This window comes from Dunckerocampus dactyliophorus, chromosome 19 (assembly GCF_027744805.1).
Source record: "Dunckerocampus dactyliophorus isolate RoL2022-P2 chromosome 19, RoL_Ddac_1.1, whole genome shotgun sequence".
NCBI lineage: Eukaryota > Metazoa > Chordata > Actinopteri > Syngnathiformes > Syngnathidae > Dunckerocampus > Dunckerocampus dactyliophorus.
The window spans coordinates 1,729,606-1,749,628 of NC_072837.1; the positions used below are offsets into that span (position 1 = coordinate 1,729,606).

General features: G+C 41.8%; 1 protein-coding gene across 6 annotated transcripts; it reads right to left on the reverse strand.

The window, feature by feature from the left end:
* Positions 1–50: 50 nt before the first annotated feature.
* Positions 51–18,701, reverse strand: LOC129171997 (visual system homeobox 2-like). 6 transcript variants are annotated; one of them, XM_054761288.1, is made up of 8 exons: positions 18,552–18,654; positions 17,026–17,701; positions 15,125–15,280; positions 6,686–7,520; positions 6,164–6,254; positions 5,665–5,788; positions 4,091–4,271; positions 51–1,535 (listed from the first exon to the last, which is right to left on the reverse strand). In XM_054761288.1, exons 4-8 carry the CDS (start codon positions 7,113–7,115, stop codon positions 1,249–1,251), a joined length of 1,113 nt encoding a protein of 370 aa, XP_054617263.1. In that variant the 5' UTR covers positions 7,116–7,520; positions 15,125–15,280; positions 17,026–17,701; positions 18,552–18,654; the 3' UTR covers positions 51–1,248. The 6 variants fall into 6 exon arrangements, with proteins under 6 accessions (XP_054617263.1, XP_054617262.1, XP_054617260.1 ...); XM_054761287.1 differs by having other exon boundaries at positions 16,874–17,701; XM_054761285.1 differs by having other exon boundaries at positions 15,125–17,701; positions 18,622–18,701.
* Between the last annotated feature and the right edge of the window lie 1,322 nt (positions 18,702–20,023).

Consider the following 20,023-nt stretch of genomic DNA (forward strand, 5'->3'; position numbering starts at 1 on the left):
ACGTATGATTTTTTTGTTAAATATTCAATTTTAATCAGATGGCAGTTACATATATACAAAGACAAACACAGATAATCCAACTATTATACAGTTCATCAAGTATGTACACACGTGGTCACATTAAAAGGGGCTGCTGGGGCTTGTCACTGCGCAGTACGTACCCGGAACGCAAATGGGGGTGTCAAACTCTTGCCATGGAGGGCCGAGACACTGCAGGTTTTCTTTCCAGCCAGTCACTAAAGCAGGTGATTTTAATAATCAACACCTTCAGTTTGAGGGAAGGAGCTCATCAATTAAATCACCTGCTGAAGAAACTGGTTGGAGAGAAAACCTGCAGCGTCTCGGTTTGACATGTGCTCTAGCTCATTTTTACGACAGCGCTTCTGCGACGTCACGTGCTGTTGTTATTTTTTAAGTGTATGAACATAAATGGTCAATAACCATACTTCATATATGTAATATGTTGGGAGGTTATTTTATAAGTGACTCTTGTTAAAATACTTTTTTTAGCGTGGGGATGTTTCTATCGTCTTATGACATCCAAGACTGAGCTACGTAAAAACTTACGCAATGCACTAGCGCAGACGTGAACGTCATATCCGGTTACGTGTAACATACATAAATAGAATAAAACACATAGAATGCAGTTTATATTTCAATGTAAACGACCATAAGTAGAGTGCGATGATGAATTAATCTAGACATTCAGTTTTTTCAGTTTTTTTGTCTAGACGGGGAAACACCATCCATCCATACATATCTTCCTAGAAAATGCTTTTGTTTGCATTTTTTGTGGTGAAAAAAAATCTAATAATTTATGGAACCAAAAAAAAAAGAGATTAATTATGTTATTTCTCAAATTTCTATCTTAATAACGTTTTTGGGCGAGGAGGGGGACATATATTGCTTGCTGTCGTAAAACAGATGCCTAACATGTGACTGCCGAAAAATACGCTGATCGGATGTAGACGCGTTTTGCACATGTGCAGGACCCAGCTGAACCGATTGCGTTGCGGGTATGTATTGCGCAGTGACAGGGCTTCCTACTGTGCTTAATGAGATGAGCAGAAGTCACGTGGAGGTCAAAGGTCAAAACTAGCTCTGGCTTATACCCCCGTGGAGCATTTCTAACAGGAGGCAGCCAGATTCTTTGTTGCAGCGAAGGGCTGGCTTAGAATATCAGACATTAAATATAGTATTTCACTTCTTAAACCTGCATGACCCCTTTCAAGCAGTTAAGAAGTGTTCTCAGTCATCCATGTCCGCCGCTTCATCCTCTGTCGACCCGTCTTCCTCTTCCCCTTTGCGCGCGCGCGTCCCGAGCATCTTGGCGCTGTGCTCCTGCGCCTTGGCTCGCAGTGTGGCGATACTGTTCACCCGCAGTTCATCCTTTGTGATGGGCGACGTGTCATTGTTTGTCCGCTCCTTTTCCTCTGCCGCCGACACCAATGCCGCCTTCTCCTGTGTAGGCGGCGGCGTCAATGTGTTTTTATCTGCAGGTCCGTGTGACGTTTCCACAGACTTCTTGTGCATACCTAAATGAAAAATGTGTTGGGGTTTTTTTTTTGTTAGAACATCTCAGCTGACATTGAAATTTAATTTTGAAAGAGACTCAAGTGGAAGACTGCAGCAAGTGGACAGATAACGACTTCTTCTTAATCAATTAGGGGCCGCTTGATAGATTTCACCTAATCAATCGACACAAGGAATGACGGGAGATCTGGTCTAATCTGTCGTAATGAAGTGGGATTATCAAGGTATTGACAGCTGTTTTTTATCGACTGCATTAACAGTCGCTGGCCTTTCTTTACACTGTGCCTCCAGTGGGAATGCAACAGTCACACTACATGGCAAGCAGAAAGTAAAAGACCTACTGCAACAACACGAGTCAAAGATCCTGTATATGCCAGGGGCGCGCTGGTGTTTTTAAGGACCCACTCAAAGAGCTTCTATATCAGCGGTCCCCAACCATTCCGAGCCCCTGGACCACAGCTCGAGTTCTGTCAAACCCCTGAAAGCCCAGACGGACCAGAGTTGCGGTGCGGTCAGATGTTATAGTAATCTCATGCTATCGTCATTTACTGATGTATAAAACAAAGAAAAGCACAAAGTGAAGACTGACTCAGCATGTTTGGATGTTTGTGGGGGACAGTTGTGGCGTGTTTTACCGGATCGGACAGGAATGGCAACATCTTCAATGCCACTGTTGAAAGTTGTGGGTACTTTTCATTTTAATACGAAAAGACAAAACAACCAACCTTCTCCCCACACACAACAAACACACAACGGGCAGGGGTGTCACGAGACCATACACAAGATTGGGTCTATGAGAACGAGAAGAATTTAATTTAATTTATACTAAAATAAACACGCATGCACATGGCAATATAGTGAGACTGGCAAAATGATCAAGTTAATTTTTATTTATTGTGTGATTGATTAATGAATTTATTATCATTACTAGAAACATTTTAATTTTGCGAGATCTTGTGACACCCCTAAATGTCAAAGTAAAATAAATGTCTTTGTATATATTTTAAAATAAAATAATTGTGCTTATTTCCAAAATTGATATGCATTTACATAAAATTCAATGTTGTTCCTACATTTTTTTTTTTTTTTTTTTTTACATTTTTTATCACTGCTTCTGAAAGTTTTTCCTCGGCGTGGTTCAGCCCCGCCCACAAACCACTACCGGTCCCCTGTGGCGTTCAGTCTCATGGGGTCGATGTTATTTGTCAGTGTTTCCCAGGCATTCATTTATTTGTGGCAGCCCGCCTCAAATAGATTCGTTCACCCTTGCTCAGAAATAATTATAAGGCACCTGGTGTGCCAGTGAATAAGAAGACGTAGCAGGAGGGATCGGTGTTGCCAACTGTGAGACTTTGTCGCAAAATTTAGCAAGTAATCAGACCCCTTCAGATGTTATTCTTCAAAAAAGCTACTAGCGACAAGTCTAGCGAAAAGACTTTTGGCAACTGACATGAAAGCTTGTGTTGCTCTTCTCCACGAGTGCTTCTGTGGGCCCCTCCCACTCCATTTTGTTTGTGAAATTCAAAAAGACAACAAAAGCAAGAGAAGAAAGTTCATTTGTAGTTCTAAACATATTTGTTTTGTGTTTCATGTCTTTAGTCTGCAAATTGGACAATTATATTATTGCATCATCATCCCCCCCCTCAACCTGCAGGGGTAGTCCTGTGGGAAAAGCCATCCCTGGGCCAGATTTGGCCCCCACGGGCCACCAGTTGAATAACCCTGCTTATAATATAATGTATATTTTTTCAGTAAAGTTAATGTGTGCAGGGAGTGTACATCAACTACACTGTGTGCATTTTTTTTATACTATTAACGACAGTGCTCTCGGTCAACCCAAAATTTTAATAATAAGCCCTCAAATCTGAGTATTTAAGGGAAAAGTGCTGTTGCCTCCTTAGGGGAAGATCTACATAAGCACAATTATCGGGCATTTATTAGCGTACAGAATTATTATGCAACTAAATGAAAAACCAACATTTTCCTATCTCACTTGATTGTTTTTAGGTGTTAAAGTCAGAATAATAAACAAGACAGTGAGTTAAATGAGTTTTTTTGGTCCATTTTGCCAGAGAAAAAGGCTGCACATTGAGATGGGGCATTGCATTACAAAACTACACATCATCAGATGTGCTTCAATGGGAAATACGCATACAAATCATGATACGGTCAGAAAGCCTAATAATTGTGCATGCAGATGGAGGCTGGTTGTGCACTACTTAGACACATACACTACATAGTGTTAGGATCTCTATAGAATGAGCAATGTGCACAGTATGATTGGTAATCAAAGACGTTTTTTTTTTTTTTTTACATGACAAGAGTGGCAAAAAAAAGGAGGAGGCAAAAAAAAGGTGTCATGGTCAAAATAGCAATGGCGTTGGTATTTGTTGTGCATATGAGGCTAATGCTAAGTGTATAGTGTTTCTTGACAAATTGATTTCGCCAACTAGTAGCCTGGCATGCATATCACATATTACGCGACAGTTTTTAGTTATTTTCATCATCCGCCACCTCATCTTTATGTCAACAGTGACAGTGCGTCACCAGCGCTCACCTAATAACCACGGGGCATACGACTCCGTGACGCCCTCCTTGGCAGACTTCAGGATGGACTCTGGCAGAGGGATGGAGTGCCGGACCATGGCGCCGTACAGGCCGTACTCCGCCATCACGCTGCTGCGGCCCCAGCACTTCTCCCGCTTCCGCCACTTGGCCCTACGGTTCTGGAACCACACCTAATGAAAGCACAGCTGCTTAGAAATAGTGGTGAAGATAGAACAGGGGTGTCCAAACTGTTTCCACAGGGGGGTGCATAATTGAAAATCAAAGGATGCGAGAAGCCACTTGAATATTTTTATGTATTTGTAAATTTTGTAAAAAAAAAAAAAAAGGATTAAAAAAACTTAATATATATTTCAAGACAAATCTTTGTGTTATTAGGTATTAGTATCAACATTTCAACTTCTACATTTTGCCTTTTTCTCTATTTTTCCCACTTTGGCGTTTTTTTCTTGCTAAATTTTATTTCTACAATGTTCCACAAGCCAATAAAAAACAAGCTGGGAGCCGAAAAAGCCCCCCGAGCTGCACTTTGGACACCCCTGTGAAAGAATAATGGCATCTGCTGAAAAAACAAGAATGATGGCTGATTTCTTTGTTTCCTGTTAATACATGATCTACTTCATAAACCCAATAAGCAGCGTCTCATTATTGACATGCGATTCACTTGGATGGGTGTTAAAGCATTGCCTGTACAGGTAATACATTACTGATGGGGATAGTTTGACCCCACAACAAATTTATAATTCTCTGATGAAATGGGTTCTAAATACAAACAAATCCTGAAACAGACCGTGTTCAACCTCGATGTATTGCCATTTTGTCTTTTGGCAACATGTGTGAGCATGTGCAACACATGTGTGCATTCTTCTCCTCCTGGCTCCTTGAGTGCCGAGATTGATTTTTTTTTTTAACTGAGCCAGACTTCGTAATAGCCTCAGCAAGCTTGTGAATATGGATGAGGCGAAACGAGCATCATAAAATGGCCCAGGAGGTGGAATGAGATTGTCATGATGTGTGTGTGTGCGCGCGTGTGGGAGTGTGTGTTGTGCAGAAACGGGATTAAAAACGATCAAAGCGGAGAAGGGGGGAAGCTATTCAGGTAGATCCGATGATAACCTCCATCTCATAAAAAGATGGGCCTCAGATGAGCAATCATGCTTTTGACAGCTGTGTGAGTTCCCTGTGTGTGTGCGCGCATGCGTGTGTGTGTGTGTGTGCATGAGAGAGGTGACCCCAAGGGCAGGGAGACTGATTGAAAAATAAGTTAATTTCCACAGGCCCGATGGATAGGAGACAGGCGGCAAAATATCCCGGGAAATTAAAAAAAAAAAAAAAAGCGGGTGGCAGCCATGCAGGGAGGCAGCGCTCACCAGCTGACCTGTGCTAATTAATTTGTGTAGTTATGCTTTCATTTTTGGGGTCAGATAAGTTCGCCGCAATTAACTAATTACACTGACGTCTGTGCAGATGATGACAGAGTGAGTGATGGTCGCTTTTCTCTCAGAAAATGTTTGATTCTGCAAAAAAAAAAAGGTGTTATTTTTAAAACTACCGTCCAAGGCGCACCTGTATTCTGTCCTCTGGCAACTCTGTCTTCATGGAGAGCATCTCTCTGGCGTACACATCTGGATAGTGAGCCTCATTGAAGGCTTTCTCCAGCTCCTCCAGCTGATAGGAGGTGAAAATAGTCCTGTGCAGGGCATCAACAGAAAACATTTAAAGATAAATATTAACTAAGACATGCTAAATTTTTATCTAATTAGAAAGTCTGAGCCTGCGATTACAAGGAAAATTGCAAACGCTTTTCCCCCCCATTATGCACATGAAATTGGGATTTAGAAAATGATTCATGTTGAGCTTTAACAAAAAGTGTTACAACACATTTCCTTCACAGAAGTGAACTAGTTATCAATACTTCTATATGTATATTTATATGGATAAAATGTAACATCATTCAAAAATATAAATATTTTATGGCTGCTTGATATATTTAGCAACAGGAACGCAAATGAGCAAATACAGATTTAAAAAAAAGTCAATATATTAAATGAAGTTTTATTATTACCTGTGTCGTCTTTTCTTTCTTTTCTTGCTCTGGCTCAAAGATGATTTTGAGAACTTTTTATCGCCAGGGGATAGACTCATGTCATCAGAATCTATGAGGGGGAAAAATCAGAAGGGTATTGAAAGAAGCTCTATATTTCTTCGTGAATTTCTGTTCTAATAAAATGAATACGCATTACAAAACGTATGCGGAATAGAGGGACAATAACTAGTAATTACACACCATAGCAACACATTTTACAATGAAATATTTACAAAAGACAAACGAAACCATCTTCCAAATATATCAGTTGGAGCGCGATTTTACTCTGGTTCACTTGAGTGTGACAAATATAAAATAATAAAATGTACTCATATTTACTTTTTAAAATAAGAATAATTATATGCATAATATACATTAAAATAGTCGGAATACGACACGCAGAAATATAAATTAACTGGTGTATTTTCGAGTGTATTTCGTTAAAATGCGAAAAAAAAAAATTAAAAAGTGTAATTGTACAAATGTTGATAGAGTAATCACCCGAGGTGGCCGAGGTGTGCGCGTCCAAATGCGAGGTCCGATGCAGCGGCTGCAGGTGCACATTCTGCGCCTCGGACAGCACCTCCAGGAAGGCGGGCTGGCTGTAGAACGAGTGGATGCCTTCGGGCCCGAGCAGGCCCACACCCAGAGCGCCGTGCCCGAGGGCCGACCTGGCGGCCAGGACGTGAGCCCTGTGGGGCAAGGCCTCCAGCGGCCGCCTCGGTGTGGTAGCAGCTGGCGGCGTCGTGGTCGTCATCGGTGGTGGTGGATCCTTATTCAGGCCAAGCAGCTCCTGGATGCCGAAGCCGGTGCGCCGGTGCCCAGTGGGGGCCATCTTCCACGCAGGGGGCGGCTGCTGGGGTCCTACGTGACCGGTGGGTGTCTGTTTGTTCTCGGTGTCTGAAAGCACAGCGCCGTCCTTCCCGGTCATGATGCTGAGATTTCACTTTTAGTTTGCCGTCTGCCGCAGGCGGGATGCTCCTCTTTATCCGACCCCCCCTTTGGTTACTCTCCCACTCTCTCCCCCCTTAGTGTGTTTTTAATCCAGCAGGCATCAGGCAGCCAATCATCAGAGGACAGATTCCACATTCAACTTTCCACCATGTTGGCCATGCATTAATGTAAGGTTCTTTATCTTGTATCTTAGCATTAAAACACTCTTCTGTTGCTGGGCAGAAATGTCTCACGTCCCTGATGTATTTTCTTTAACGTTCCCATTAAGATGATTTTAGGCAAATAAATCAGGGGGTAAAGGAGCTTATATACTTTCCCTACTGTCACCCATCATCTCGTTGAGCTCATCTGATGGATCCAAACGGCCGGAACAATCTCTTAACTTGGGGGAGAAAATCAGCTTAAAATGAAGCAGGGTGCTCTAAATTTAGCAGGAAATAAATAAATTATTCTACTCCAAAATTAAGAAATAAAATGGGAAAAATTGTAAATTAGATGGAAAAACAAGATCTGCATGAAGATGATGTGCATCCCTTTAAAAATAGTATTGCAATGTCTGTTCCTAATTTGGTTACCTTAGGCAAAATATTAGAAACCGCTGCTATGCTACACTACAACCACAATAACCCACCAAACTTGAGCACCGTTACATTTGTAAATAAAAATATTATATGTATATTCTATAATATATATTTATATATAATATATATATATTAAACAAAATATGCACAGCAATGTAATAACTGAATATTTAACTGTTGCACAAACCCTATTACCTCAACGAAGTTAATTAATCAATTCAACACGTGATTGATCCGTTAGACTCGACCTCTTGCCTGCCCCAACGCCTTGCTCATTTGCATATTCTAATTAGGTCTAAGCAATAAAACCTTTTGTCTTTATAGACCGTGCATCTGTTGATATGTTATTAAGCTCCTTTCCCCCCCTCTCGCTCTCATTTAGCCCCCAACGTCCCAGTTTGGGGTATTTAGGACACACCAGGGGGAAAACTAAATAGGAAACAGACAGTGGAGAATTGCCATGACGAGATATAAAAACGTATTTGTCACTGAGATTTCACTGCAACGTGAAAAGCGCAATATAAAATTATTCGTGCAGTTTTCATGATGGTTACGTCACTAATCAGCTGTTAATTCAATTACTGCACGTGATTCGTGGCACACTTCTGGACGCACTGTGAATAAAAGAAGGAATGAATAAATAAACAGATGATTCCCGAGGGACTGACAAGAGGCCCATGACACATTTACAGATGGATTAATATGATAGGAGATGGTATCATGGATGACGCTTCACACTGAGCGTCATTTCCCATCTGTACAGGCCTCACAGCGTCGACGAATGATTGGAATATTTTGTTCGTTTATATGTGCACGGGTTTTTTGGAGGGAATAGTGGTGCAACAGTGTCAATAACCACATGCAAATGAGCTTTTGATAATGTTACTTTGTGCCCAGCAACTGCAGGCACGCGTCAGATGACGTCACACCAGGAAGCAGACCCTGCAGTGGACACAGTCTTAATTTACTCATTCAAACTGTAAGGAGACTTGGATTTGCTGTAGCCTTATCTGAAATTGGGTATGCTTTTTTTCATGCTTAAATTGTGCTTGGTGGCCATATACAAAAGGGAAAACAGAATAACACACGTAAAAATGGGGAAAAAAAACAAACATATCTTAAAAAAAAAAAAAAAAAACATATCTATCTATGTATGTATATTGTGACCACGTGCAGCAAACTAAAAATAGGCTGAAATAAATGCCAATTAAGGCGGGCGAGCCTTGTGTGATGCTTTGCATTAGTTTAAATTTTGCTTAGGGCTGTCAAATGATTTACTTTTTTTTTTTTTAAATCAGATTAATCACAGTTTTCAAATTAATTAATCATGACTAATCACCATTTGCACCTATGTCTGAAATATGACAGTTTTTACTGTATTTTATGGAAAGAAAGATAAAAGACAGGATTATGTACATTTCTATATATTAAGAGCTCCAAATGAAATTTTAAATCAAGCCAAAATAGAGCACACGTACGACAATCTATAGTTTCTTTAATAGTAGCAGAACATTTGAATCACACTTTAACCATGTTATTATGCGCAATGAGGGGTTGCGTTCAAAGACACCACATCATTTAAGTTGAATTCACGTTTTGAGTGTATTTTCCGGGAATTCCGAGCATACTTAAATGCAACAAATTGTACTTCAGCATTAAGAGTTACAAAGCCAGTGATGAGAATATCCACTTCTTGTTTTTCTTTGGATTTCTGTTTATTTAGACCACACATACATGCATAATAAAGATGTTGCAATGTTTGGAGTGTCCGTGAATGCATCTCACTGTCCTCACAATGAGGAAGTGTTGTTCTGATGACGAAGGGACTAGAAACGTGTTTGTGAGTTGGAGACACATACAGTACAGGCCAAAGGTTTGGCCACACCTTCTCATTAAATGCGTTTTTTTTATTTTCATGACTATTTATTTACATTGTAGATTCTCGAAACTACGAATGAACACGTGGAATTATGTACTTCACAAAAATTGAAAGTGTGAAATAACTCTAAATGTCTTATATCTTATGTCTCATAATTTTTTTGTGTGTTCTCTCAATGACATAGTCACCTGAAATGGTTTTGACTTCACAGGTGTGCCTTGTCAGGGGTACTTAGGGGAATTTGTTGCCTTATTAATGTGGTTGGGACCATGGGGTTGTATCGTGTGTGTCCAAACTTTTAGCCTGTACTGTAAATGGTGTTGGAATTGCACTGTTGTCGATGTGTTCAGGTCAGAATAAAATAATAAAAAAAAGCAGTCAGACAGTGTGTGACTCTGTGGGGATGCTACACTGTGCCTCCGTCTGGCGTGGCGTGCCATGATGCGCATGTATTAATTACGCTAAAGAATTGTCACATAATTAACTAAATCAATTAGTTACCGCCGTTAACACGCTACTTTTGCCAGCCCTAATTTTGTTATTTCATGTATCACTTTAACTTGGGAGTACATGTAACCCCTGGTTAGCAAAAATAAATAAATAAATAAATGCATAAACATAAGCTGAAATAGAAGTGCCAGAGACTACAAATAAATAAATAAAAAGGTCTAACCTTTCTTTTCAATGAGATTGATCAACTGAAAAAGGTTTGGCAGGCGCTGCAGAAATGACCAAAATGACCAGATGGTGTACTCCTAAATGCCCGTAGTTTAAAAAAAATCTTACACTGAAAACTCCCTTTCTGCGTGTATAGCTTTAACTTGAAAAGCCAAAGCTTTCTAAGTGTTTGATACAAATAAACATCATGGAGTTCATGATATGGCAGGACTGAAGTGAACACACATAAGTAAACGACGACTACAAATGGTGCTTTTGTTTAACAAGAGTCCTGATGGCAAGGCTGCAGAAATGGCAAACACGGGTGAATGTGATTTTGTGGATGATATTTTTGACAGTGGGCTACGTCTTTTTTAAACAACATTTTTAGAAGGAGTCTGTTAAATAATTCCTGTTTATATTATCAAAACTCTTAAATAATTCCTGTTTATATTATCAAAACTCTCAAAGGTATTTATGGATGCAAACAAGCATCAACATGCAGTCCTAATAAAAAGGCAGGACTGACGGAAACGAAGGCCACGACCACGAGAAGGGGAAGAACTGCACTGAAACTCTTTAAAATCCAAAACATCCAAGCAGGTCAGTGTTGGAGCATGGCGCGGCTCCTTCTGAACACCTTTGTTTTGCGGGGCCCAGAAATGGCTCCTCTAATCTAGCTAATTGCCTTTTCCCAGCGTCGGCCATTCAGAAGGAGGAGGCGGGTCAGCAAACAGCCGTTGATCAAAACATCCCATTAAGGTGAGGACACAAAAGGCTCTCACAAAAGCGCCACTGGCGACTCCACGGTTCGGCTTTACGGGCGCCACACATTAATTAGGGCAATAACTTCATGCTATTGCCTCGTTTCCATTTCTAGAACCCAGATCTTTGCTATCCCCTGTTGCATGTGCAGATGTGTTGCTGGCGTAATGAGCGGGATATTTTCATGGGAGAGAGGCCCCCAAAAAACAGAACTTTCTCAAAAGTGGTAGTCATTGTGGTTGGGCAAAATCAGAAGTGACATAATTACTCGGGCTCATTTCTTGTCTAATTAGCACGCTCCCACAGTGGACAGGGACTAGCGGTTCAGCGGGAGAAGGGAATCGGACAGGCATGGCAGTGGCAATACAAAAAGGGGGCCCCCGCTTTCTGCGTAATTAGGTGAGACAATGCCCCTGACTGTTTTGAGCGATGGCAGCGGCTCTGCGCTGGAGCCGAACAGGCGAGCGGACGCCCCGCGATGTACACCCTAATAAGCCCCTAATTGTCTACCCTGGATTCACATAGGCCGCCGAGTCCCGGACTCCTGCCGTGAGCCTTGTCCTTGTCCCTCTGAAAGGGAGAAATTGGAGTTGACTCGCTTGGGACCTTTAATGTTTGGCCCCCAAATGTCCAGAAAAGTGGTTTTAACGTTTCGTGACAGTGGGGCCTGACGTCCCGTTGAAAGCAGGCGCAGACACAACACTGAACTTCATCTGTTGCTGCTCAGACAGCCTCATTACGCTTTTTTTTGTTTTTTTACACCAGAGTGGGGCATTTTGGGCAACACTTACAGTAAGTGTTATTCTGACTCATATGTCGGGTTCACTTTCAGTTTCTTTGCCCCCTAACAAAGCAGATGGCTCAACAGGTTGCATTTCAACATTGTAGAATGAGCCTCCAGACTGGCACATATGTTTGAGGCCAGTTGCAAAAAGGCAGGTGGGACTCACAAAAGCTTAATGTACCACAACTTGCTCCCACAGTCAAGAGAGGGCCTTCTGGCCTCGGGATGGAACGTCACTTCAATGTGCCCTCACTTCTTTAATTAGCTGTCAGTTGGTGCAAATGAATCAAGTCTTCGCCTAATTAAGCAATGCCACCAGGCAGCTCCCATACACGGGCCATTGTGCGAGCGCCATGAGAAAACCGCAGCTAGCAAACTTGTTTTAGATCAGGCGTGCAACTTTAAATGATGTATTCTTTTTCGTCATTATTATTACTGGAATGATTGTGGATTTGGCTTTGTTATACTTAGCAGCCTGGACAGAGACACGTTACTGCAGGGGGGCTCACACTTTTTCAGCCTGCAAGCTACTTTTAAAATGACCAAATCCCAAACATCTACCTCCTACTGTAAATATAGAAAAATATACAGTATATATTTACTATATTGATAAATATGAGTGTTTACGTACGTTGTGCATGTATATCACGGATGCACACACTTTTTCAGCAGGCGGGTTACAAGTCAAAATGCCCTCTTACAATAAAACATATAACTTAGAACTAAAATCTAACCGGTAAACTTTGAAACTACTACACTAAATACTAATGATTAGTATTTCACATTCACAGTTTCCAGGTCATCAAAGTAGTTGATATCGTTCACAAACAATTAACAATTCAATTCAATTTGGCAATCAAGATAATTACACAGAATTCCTCAGTAGTTGTGTACATAACCTGAGTAGTGTCAGTCAAAATAGCTACGTAGCATTAATTAGATGCACCATTCATGTATTACGTCCTGTCCTGTTAGCATTTGCTATCAAACATTATCGATATACAAGAAATGAGAACAACTGTGCAAAAGACAATGCAGCCAAAGCCAAGGCAACATACAGTATTAAAAAGGTTTCAGCAATGGGCACATTTTCCCAGTTCATCAGGAAACAATAGTTTAAAGTTTAAGAATAGTGTAGAAAACAAGCATTTCTATAGTGGAGTTCATGACACGAAGCAAAGCCATCAAACAATTCACTTCTTTTTCTACATAACGAGCCGCTACAAGTGAACAGATAACTTTTATTATGGATATGGGCGGGCATCTTATCGCTGAGTTAGTTTATCTGCAATTGGAATAATAAAGACGAAAGTTGCATCTCTGTGTGTAGGTTGAGATGTCTGTCCAGCACTTAATCTTTGCCCCCAGGCAACAACAGCGAAGCAGGAGGGGAGCTTAATGTCAGCTGCCTGATGTCATATGACAGCGGTCACCAACCTTTTTGAGGCCCTGATCCCCGGTCTCAGCCATCTACCCCCCACCAACCAGGATACAGTATATACTGTATATATGCATGCCTACAAATTCTTTTATGTATTATTTATATTTATTTTGTAGAGAGGTTTTTTTATTTTGTAGACAGTAAAGTAAAAAGCGATATAAACTTAAAGCTTTGTCTTTAATACAAAGCTTTGTGTTATTATCCAACATTTCCGCTTTTTCTCATTGTGGTTTCTGCTTTATTTTTACCATTTTTGTAAATGTTATTTTGTTTCTGCTGTCATGCAATGACAAAAGAGCCATGGGCCGCGGATGGCCCCCGAGCCGCACGCTGGTCACCTCTACTTTGTGGCGTGGGCTCTATGAACAATTACAACTCGGCTTGTTGGCTCAGTGTAGTGGGCGAGCGCTGGTGAGGAGAGAGAGACTGGTCAATGTGTTACCATAGTCAGCCCTGACGAGCTGCAGCTTGAAGATCTTTTTGGAGGCGCACGTCTGTGGAGTTATACAGTAGTTGTGCCTTCATTTTGATGTAGCAAAGGCAGACTTTGAGTCATATTAACGTGCAATAACTACTGTTGTGTGCTCAGGTGCATCACTGTGCTCTGTCACTCCCTCTCTCTCGACCCTTCTGCACATTGCTCACTCAACCTTTGCTAGCGCGGCGATGTACTAGTATCTCCGGCCGGGTTTTTGGGACTGGGTCGTGTAAGGTGGTCAAAATGTGTGTATGTTGGTCACTCTCCGGGAGGGGAGGGCACTAATGTACTCATACATTTTTTAAACCAGCAAAGTCCTAAAGATCGACGGGTTGGTGACCCGTCATGTGACATCAGTGACGTTTATGCGATCGACCCAAACTACCTTCAGAATGGACCGGAAGCTTGCGATCGACGCGTTATGGCCACCCCGTGTTACCCCCTCAATATTTGACTATGCCACGCCCACTGTTTAAAAGCGACGCAGTACGTAGGGTATCATGCATTTTATGTAATAGATGGGGTTAATCTTCGTAAAGTAATCACAAGTTTGTCCTTAGAAGGCCTTCAAGCACCAAGTCGAGTGTTTTATGGTTCAACATGTGACAGAGACGCTCTCCTGCCATTCAACACAAACACAAAACGTAAAAAACCAAAACAAAGAATGCGTATAGGGACCCGATCTGACGAAAACACCTGCGCTCCTGTGGAAGTCTGTTCACTGAAGCGAAATAAATAAAACATTGTTATTGCTGCATTCTTTGCTTACTGATGAGCTGAGCAGTGAACGCAGCATTAAGCGCAGGCATTTGTCATAAGGTTGTCTCGTGAGAAATCATGCACACACAAAATTGAACCACCTCATTTCCATTCAGCGGGACTTTAAAAAGACGTGAAAGATGACAAGAGGGTGATGGAGAGGTCATCAGGAGGATGACTTGTGGTTGTCCAATTTTGATATATTTTAACATATTTTGGTTGGCAATGTCATTTTTTTAAATTAATTTTTGAGCTTGATGCAACACCTGAAACACGACACTATAAAAGTAATCATTCCCTTTATATTTTATTTTATAAGAATGAAAGAGAGCTAAAACAAGCGTGTGTTTGTGGTGTTTTTGTCATAAAGAATCAATTTTAGAATTTAGAGGAGCACTTCACCGCCCTTCCTCCTTTTTCCAAACAAGCTACTGTACAGCACCATCACAGGCCGTAATTGTTATTTAATGGATTACACATTCATCCCTCCTGCTCCAGTCCCCCAGAGAGCTTGACGACAGCCTCGCTGTGTTCACACAGCTAACCCCCCCCCCCCCCCCCCCCCCACACACACACACACCCACACACACACACACGTGCTCATTTGACGGCAGTGTTTGTGCTTAAAATTCAATTACCCACTTATTGATAGTTCTCCCGGGTGCTAAAAGAAGTGGACACGGTGCGGATGATTTCCCAGGAGGCTTTGCTGCGCGGCGCGCATCTCCAGCTGGATCTATTTCATGGCTTTACTCATCAGCGGCACACGCAGATGGAACATAAGCGGCCGTCGTACACCTGCACACACCAACGCACACAGACGCACAAGAGATGCTTGAGGAACGCACAGACACAGAATACACGACCATGCACGCCACACGTGAGAAGCAATTGCAACAGCAGAGTCCAAATGTCAACATTCAAGATGACTGTGTGTCTTAATATAAATATTTTCCTCTGAAAAGGGAAGCAGGCAGAGCAGACATGGCATCTGTAAAGCTGAAGTTTGCAGTGACATTTGTAATCAAGCATTTCAACATCACCACAAACAGAATTAGGGATTGGAACAAAGGAACGATCTGGGGTCCACTGAGGAGGTGGAAGGAAAGTTAGCCAGAAAGCTAAATTTATTTTTCACAGTATTATATTTATTTTAAAGTAATCTTATTTTTCAACATATAATTTGTAAAATAAATATTTTTTGTAAAATATTATACCACATTGCAGAATAAGTACAACAATATTTAATATTACTGCAAAAGTGTACGTGTTAACATTGTAGGTGCCTGCCTGCTCTACTCTCAGGTGGTGAATGCCACTAATTACAATGCTGCTATCTCTTTACAAATGCACAACGTCTTTCCAACTTGGTTGCATGAATTACTTAATTGTAGTGTTGATTAACGACGCATAGGCCAGCTATTTTATAACAAGGACCGATATATCTACTTGCTCATAAAATCTCATTAAAAGAAAAAACATACCTCGCTCATGCATTAATATTGATTTTTTCCACCACTAGCGTTTACTTACAGAAGATTTAATTGAATAAATCAGTCTCCTAATAAGGCTTGCCTGTGGGTAATGTGAATGGAATACATTTAGAAAGGATTACACGACCGTCATTAACGTTTCCTTGGTGTGTAGATGTTCGCTACAGTAATAAAATGACCAGCGATCATTGTTATTCTCCACTAACTAGCATTTTCCTGGAAAATGTCTTCTGTGCAACGTCTAGGTCACGCTCAGTTAAACCCAGAAGCTGTTCTCTGTTAACACCCTAGCAGTCAGTCCAACAGGTAGCTCCCTGTGGATTAGCCACACGTCTCAAGGTCCCCTGAGACCCGGCAGGAGGCGGGAGTGGGGGGGGGGGTCCTCCCAGAGGACCACTTGGCTTGCTGCTGGCCTCATTCTCCGCTAATTACGCCGCTCATCTCCTCTCTTCCATGAGGATGCTAGCAGGCTGATGACAACCTGCTGCAGTGTGCATTGCCACCAGGCAACAGCTGTGGCCGGCGGCTGCACGCCAATACCCATGGGGGTACAAAAAGAAAGGGGGGAAATAATGGCGTGGTGTTTGGGGTGACAGCATTTATTCACACCGTGCAGGAAGGGCTTTTGTTGCCTGTTTGCACACACGTCCCGTCTCCTTGTGGCATAAGAAGGAAAAAATATAATATACCACGATGCTGAATGCCCTCTGACGTGACAGGGTCAGAATACAATTTTACACCACCCCAAGGCTGACACTGGATCGATGGGCTCCCTTGCACACCGTACCCCCCCTCCACCCTACAAACTGCGTGATTGCAGCGGCTGTTCATTAGTGGCGGCCCTTGGCTTTAGTAGCCGGCACAATTTGTCAGCTGTAAATCTCCAAACTCCACCCACGTTTGCTCCCCTGTCTCATCAAAAAGGGGCTGTGAAGAATGAAGTCGGGGTGATGAAAAACAGAATTCGATTTATCTGTTCCTTCCTCCTCCTCCTCCTCCTCTAAGGAAGAGCTGGGGGCAAACAATGAACAGGACCTCTCCCAGACACACCTATAAAAAGTGATGAAGCCACTGGATGAGTCTGAGCAGCAGGCTAAAGACTAGACTATATTGGCGAGTGTCTCAGTATGTACCCGCCTCTGGTCCATACCCGACAATGCTGCAGGAATACACAACATTAGACACACATGAACAGTCTACAAGCGGCATTTATAATAAAACATCATAGTTAGATGACACTTCCAATAAAACTGTTTTTTTTTGCACTCTCTGATGAGGTGTACATAAAAAAAACAAACTCAAAAAAGTGACAGTACTTTAACGCATGCTAGTCAACTGCGCTTTCGGTGCAGGAAAACACCCATTTCATCAATCAAAGCAATTAGAGGGCATTTGGTTGTAGAGGGAGAAGGATGGGAGGTAAGCCAACACTGCCATCAAATCAGCAAGCAATCCTGTCATATACAGGTAGAGGATCTTTCACTGGTGTTTTTGCGATTGGGACTTAAAAACAGCACGTCAAATGTTTAAGGTATGACAGAGCCTTAAGTTGACATGATGCACAAAACAATGAGAATAGTGAAGGGAGTCCCCCTAGCAACCTTAACTGAGTGAAAAATGTGGCCTCCAGTACATATGACTTGAAAATAGCCCTACTGTAATATACATGTACTTATCTTTGAGAAATGGCAGCTTTAGGATGGTTGCTTGGCAGACGGGACAGGACCTAAGGAGACACAAAATGGACAGCTGTGAAAATAAATACTTTGTACCATTAGAACACGATAAAAAAACATTTAAAAAAAACAATGTTAGCTTTATGTGTAAGAACACACACTAGCAACATTGGAGGGAAGCTAGTTAGCTATGTTGCTACAAATTACCCAAAACACAACCATTCACAAATTAAACAACGTGAATCCCTTACTGGCCACAACACAAGGGAAATTCACAAACTAAAATACAACAATTTACACAAAGTTATTGTCAATAATTAAAACCAGTAAACTAACCGGGCTCCTGATTGAAAAACAGGAGGCAAGGCTAGTAGCCAGCAAATAGCTAGCTAGCACTGCCGTTAGCATTAACGTCTCCAACATTATTTTGTAGTAGGAGGCTACATATACGTTTTAAAATGAGCACACCCCGTGCCTTGTTGACAGCCCAGCTAGGTGCTAAATAGTTGCTTTAAAAATATAATAATATATATATATAAATATACCAAGCAGCTACGTGATTTATAGGACTTTCTCACTCACTTTGAGCAACTATTGTAAAACAAACACTTTTGGAAGTTCTTCTTCGTTTCTTGTGGCCTGAATAGAGGTGTGCGCCATCTGCTGGGGTAAATGTAGCATTGCAGCGTAAACTACAAGGCGCCGCCATTGACTCAGCAGAAACCTCATTCTTACATTTTCGGCTGCGTCTTTTTCACTATGTCCAAATTATTTTTTGGTCAAAAAATGTGTTTCGTTTTTTTTTTAATGCAATGCAGTGGACAACGGTATCTCCTAGTGAATAACGCTCATTATCATTGTTTTGATGAGACATTTAAAAACAAACAACACATTATTTACACTAATTGTCTCTGTCGCGTTCGAGGTATACGACGTATGCGTCACTCTTTGCAGGACAAAACTCACGAACTTGTGCTCTTTGGAGAGGACGTGTCGGCTCCTTTTATTCAACACAACAGGTGTCAGCCACACCCTCCACGGCAACTTAACCAGTCACATTTACATGACGTCATCTGGGCGCCCCACTCAACGGGCTTGACCAATCAACTTAGGCCAAATCAAACTGTTACATATGTTTGCTGTTTCAATTTTTAGTTATATTAACATTGGACATGAAGAAAAGCACTCAAAAGTCAGCTTGCTTTTCTCGTTGGGTAAATTTCATGGTCACACTTTTCAGTCATCATGAATGATATTGCATGAAGCAGTTTTTCTTTTTTAATATTACACATATGTATTGACACGTGAGTTGTTGCATCGACCATCATCATTTTAGTAGCAGTGACAATTGACTTAAATATGACAAATGACTGATTAAACCACTGAGTAAACACTGCATTCAAAAAACGCTACATTTTTCCCTTAAAAACTTGACTTACGTCTCTTGAGGTCTGCATGGCAACCATTTTGGGAAGACGGTTGGTCTATTTCACTAGACAAATCACTGCACAGTCCTGGATGTCCTCTCCACAGCACAACAGGTTTTGGTTTTGTATTTATATATTGACATCAACATGAGTTTCATGTTAAAGACACCAGCAGGCCATAAATGTTCCAATGCTATCTGCTAGCATCCCCGTCTTTTGATCCTCAAGATGAGCTAATTGCGCCAAAATATTGTTTTGACAGTTGAGTGATGTCATGTCAGACCACGGACTGAGGTGCAGTGGAGAGTGAAGACATGTTGACGGGGTTACATTCAAGCTGACCTTTTCGCTGCAGTTCCAGGTCAGGAAATTTGGGTCAGGGAACAATGCGCACTGTCAGAGTTGGTAGCAGGGTGTTGCCACCCCTGCGACACGCTCCCCACCCAGCACTCAACCCAAGCCTTCACATTTAATCACTCAACACACCAGCATCTTACCTCAAAGACACTCAACTGCAGAGAGTACCAGACAGGACTCCTGAAAACACATGTTTTATTTTCTATTAGACAATATGTAAGGGGATATAGGATAACAAACACTCTCCCGCTTTCTCACTGAGGGGACGCACGAGACAGGAGGATGTTGTCGATCTCGGCTTTCCAGTGCCCAAGCAGTTGCTCCAACTGCTCCCCTGTCAGCAGCAACGACTTAATGGCTTTGGCAAATTCATCCATGGCGTCTTCGTCCTTCTGACGAGAATCATTTGTCTCATTCTGCGACGATGACGGGCGCTCATCATCCCGAGGGTTAACATTTGTCTCATCCTGGGACGAAGGACGCACGTGGGCCTGAGGTTCAACAGCCGTCTCGTTCTGTGATGCTGGATGCTCATCTTCCTGAGGTTGAGCGGTGATCAGATCTTCCTGACGTGCAGCGTGTGTCTGG